The sequence below is a fragment of the Propithecus coquereli genome, unplaced genomic scaffold (assembly GCF_000956105.1).
Source record: "Propithecus coquereli isolate 6110/MARCELLA unplaced genomic scaffold, Pcoq_1.0 Scaffold193, whole genome shotgun sequence".
Classification (NCBI taxonomy): Eukaryota; Metazoa; Chordata; class Mammalia; order Primates; family Indriidae; genus Propithecus; species Propithecus coquereli.
In genome coordinates, this window is record NW_012144190.1 from 1,075,021 (window position 1) to 1,077,131 (window position 2,111).

At 45.1% G+C, this 2,111-nt stretch overlaps 1 protein-coding gene across 1 annotated transcript in view; it reads left to right on the forward strand.

Annotated features, from left to right (window-relative positions):
• Positions 1-2,111, forward strand: part of LOC105809251 (NACHT, LRR and PYD domains-containing protein 4-like) — a 79,608-nt gene that overhangs the window by 50,189 nt on the left and 27,308 nt on the right. The window contains 2 exon segments of the mRNA XM_012643003.1: positions 617-787; positions 1,906-2,076. Of these exon segments, the coding sequence (XP_012498457.1) occupies positions 617-787; positions 1,906-2,076 (342 nt within the window).

Genomic DNA, 2,111 nt, shown 5'->3' on the forward strand with positions numbered 1-2,111 from the left:
CTTGCTCTAAATATATCAGGGCATTTTAAAGTTTTAGAAATTACAAAGCAATATGAGGTTCATACAGGGATAAGCAAATAGGCCAGAGACACAGAATAGGGATCTCAGAAACAGATCCATCTACATGTGTTCAGATGTTGCATCATGGAAAGCCATGTCACAGATGGAACAGGGAAAGGACAGGCCTTCAGCAAATGATGCTAAGACAATTACAGTTGTCCCTCAGGATCTGAGGAGGGTTGGTTCCAGGACCACCTGCAGATACCAAAATCCCCAGATGCTCAAGTCCTTTATAAAATGATATAGTGTTTGCGTATAACCTACACACATCCTCCATATACTTTAAATGATCTCTGGATTACTTATAATACCTAATACAATGTTAATGTTATGTAAAAAGTTGTATTCATTTTTTAACTTGTATTGTTTTTTTATCGTATTATTTCTTTCCTGATTATTTTCAGTCTGCGGTTAGTTGAATCCATGAATGTGGAGGGCTAAAGGTACCTATCCATATGGATGATAAAGTCTGTCTTGTTTTGGCATCTTTTCTTTCATGATATCCAACCAGGATGTAGTAACCCCTGAGAGTGGTATCACGACTATTCTTTTGCAGTTTGGTAAAATGTTTTTTCACTGCTGCCGGCTGTCAAGACCTCGCCTCTGTTCTTACCAGCAATCAAAACCTGAAAAATCTGCAGATTGGGTACAACGATATAGGAGATGTGGGCGTGAAGGTGTTGTGTGAAGCTCTGACACATCCCAATTGCCGCTTGGAGAAACTTGGGTGGGTATCGCCAAGGTCATGGTTATGTCTTCACGAATGGCAAAGGATGAAGAATTGATGGGCAGAAAGAGAAATCAAAAAACTCCACCAGGAGCAACATAGCAGTTAGCTGTTGTTGCATAATGAACCACTCTAAAATTTAGGCTTAAGACAGTGAGCACTTGTGATTACCGGCTGACCTGGGCTAGGCCAGGCATCGCTGACCTTGGCTGGACGTGCTCAGGAAGCTGTGGGTATGTGGGTGATTGGCTGGTCTGGGCTGGCCTCACCATCGCATATAGAGGTTGACTGGCTGTCACCTGGGGATGACAGGTGTGACTGGGCCATGTCTCATCTAATTGGGCTCGTTGACATGGCATCTGTATCAGTTTGCTACAGCTGCCATAACAAAGTATCACAGACTGGGTGGCTTACACATAAATATGTTGTCTCATGGTTCTGAGGCTGGAAGTCCAAGATCAAGGTGTCAGCCGGGATGATACCTTCTGAGGGCCTTGAGCGAAGGATGTGTTTGGAGCCTCTCCTTGGCTTGCAGACAGCCGTCTGCCTTCTCCCTGTGTTTTCATGTTGTCTTCCCTCTGCGTATACATGTGTACACTTCCTCCTTTTCTAATTCACCATCATAGTGGGGGAGGGCCACACTAATGTCCTCATTTTAATTTAATTATCTTGTAAAGATTCCATCTTCAAATATGGTCCCATTTGGAGGGTAGAATTTCAACATATGAATGGGAGGGCAGCACAGTTCAGCCCATCGCAGCATCTCAGAGGTTCTAGAGATCAAGAAGCATAGAAAGCATCTGAGATGTAGGCTCAGAACTCACATCGTCTTGCTTCCATTGTGTTATATTATCCAAAGCAAGGTACGAGGGCAGCCCAGATTCAAGGCTGGGAAATAGACTGTAACTCTTAGTGGAATGGGAATGACCACAGAGAAGAACTGATAGTTGGGGCTGCTTTTACCATCTAAACAGAGGAATAATCTGATGCCATACACCCTGGACTGTGAGATCCTGTACTCAGAGGCTGTGGGGTGAGCCTTGGCTAAATGTCCAGCTCACATCCGACCTCTGCCCCGAGGTTGGGGCTGCTTCCTACTGTGTGTCTTTTTATTGCAGGTTGGAAGCATGTGAGTTAACCAGTGCCTGCTGCAAGGATCTCTCTTCTGTTCTCACCAGCAGTAAGACCCTGCGGAAGCTAAACCTGGTCTTGAACACCCTGGACCACAGTGGGATGGTTGTGCTCTGTGAGGCCCTGAAACATCCAGATTGTGCCCTGCAGATTCTTGTGTGAGCTGGGGTTTCTTCTTGGTGGGGAGAGTGCT